Genomic DNA, 1,555 nt, shown 5'->3' on the forward strand with positions numbered 1-1,555 from the left:
CAAATGTGATATCGGAAAATATCTGTATCGGTTTAAAAAAAAAATTATATATATATATATTTTTTTACATTTCTATAACCTTTATTTACCCAGGCAAGCAAGTAAAAACAAATTCTGATTTTATTTATTGTCAAAAGTATGCATAATGTTATGTTAATTCCACAACAAGACATGTTAATTACCTGAAATTATTCCGTTTTTTGGCGGGGATATATCGGTATCGGTAAAAAAGCCAATATCGATCATCCCTAGTCAAGATACATACATCTTCATACTTACATCATCATAACTAGCTGAGTCATGTAAAGAAATGCGTGAGTTGTACCCTGGGACCGAATATCTAGTACTATTTTGACTTGCAGTTCCTAAACAACTTGATCTCTGTGGCTCTGCGTACTGTGTGTAACGGAGGTACCGCGAGTATATCCACCACCGTCACGATGGACTTCAACAAGTGTTGTGAAGTGACTGTGGCACGTAGCGGTACTGCAAGTTAAACTCACTCCCCCTTAACTCATTCAGCGCCAATCACGAATAAAGTCGGGTGTTGGTGGTTTGATCTACTACTATTTGATCTCTAAATAATGTGTCTCAGGCGAGCAAAAAACATGATTTACGCATACCCGCAGAAAACGTTCTGTAACTCGCGTATCAGATATTGAGCTGTATCACTCTGTACCAAGAGCCACATGTACAGTAAGTCCTTGGTCAGCGATCTCACACTATTAGACACACTAGAATGTCCATCCCATTGGGACAGCTGTTAACGCGTTATCTTCCAGGGATGTCCCGATCACATTTTTTTGCTCCCGATCCGATCCCGATCATGTGATTTTGAGTATCTACCGATACCGATCTTTCCCGATCCGATCAAATTTATTTTTTAATTATTATTTTTTTCATCCCAATTTCTCACATTACATTCACCCTGAATGTTGACGTTATCCAGGTGAAAACTTCATTTAAGCGAGGCATTGCATTCCTTGACATAAATCATTTGATGTATAATTAAATCAAAGGAAATGCGTTTGTTTTGGCAAAATTCTTCTGCTCTGTGTGACAATATATAAATGAATGATGATATGCAATTTAAAACCAAAACTAAGGCCTCAGTATGAGTTTAAGACGTGAACATGGTCATGTTTGTTGAATAAAAAAATAAAAATAAAAAAAAGAATCCAGATTTGTATTGCATTTTTTTTGCCGATCCCGATCTTCGGAAAATCACGTGATCGGATCGGGACATCTGTGTTGGAGTATCTCTGGTGAAACCTCAGCCTGACCTCTGACCTGGTACTTCTTCTCCCAGAGGAGGCTCAGGGTCATGTCCTCCACCACCAGGACGTGACACAGCTTCCTCCCAAACACGTCCTGGAGCATGGCGATGAGGTAGGCGTGGTGCTCCGGCCCCATGGCGTAGTGGTGGTTGAAGTCCAGGAACACCACCTATAGATCCACAGATCAATTCGATCAATTCGATCGATCAATCGATCAATCAATAGGTCATTGAATCAATGAATCGGGCAATGAATTGGTCAGGTCCTTCAATAAGCAA

The 1,555-nt window shown here is 39.8% G+C and overlaps 1 protein-coding gene across 1 annotated transcript in view; it reads right to left on the reverse strand.

The window, feature by feature from the left end:
- Positions 1–1,446, reverse strand: part of plcxd2 (phosphatidylinositol-specific phospholipase C, X domain containing 2) — a gene marked incomplete at both ends in the record, with an annotated part of 7,370 nt that extends 5,924 nt beyond the window's left edge. Inside the window, one exon of the mRNA XM_084338719.1 lies at positions 1,291–1,446. Coding sequence (XP_084194845.1) covers positions 1,291–1,446 — 156 coding nt within the window. The remainder of the gene's footprint in view (positions 1–1,290) is intronic.
- Positions 1,447–1,555: the final 109 nt, after the last annotated feature.

This window comes from Notolepis coatsorum, assembly GCF_963971535.1.
Source record: "Notolepis coatsorum genome assembly, contig: SCAFFOLD_4282, whole genome shotgun sequence".
Lineage (NCBI taxonomy): Eukaryota > Metazoa > Chordata > Actinopteri > Aulopiformes > Paralepididae > Notolepis > Notolepis coatsorum.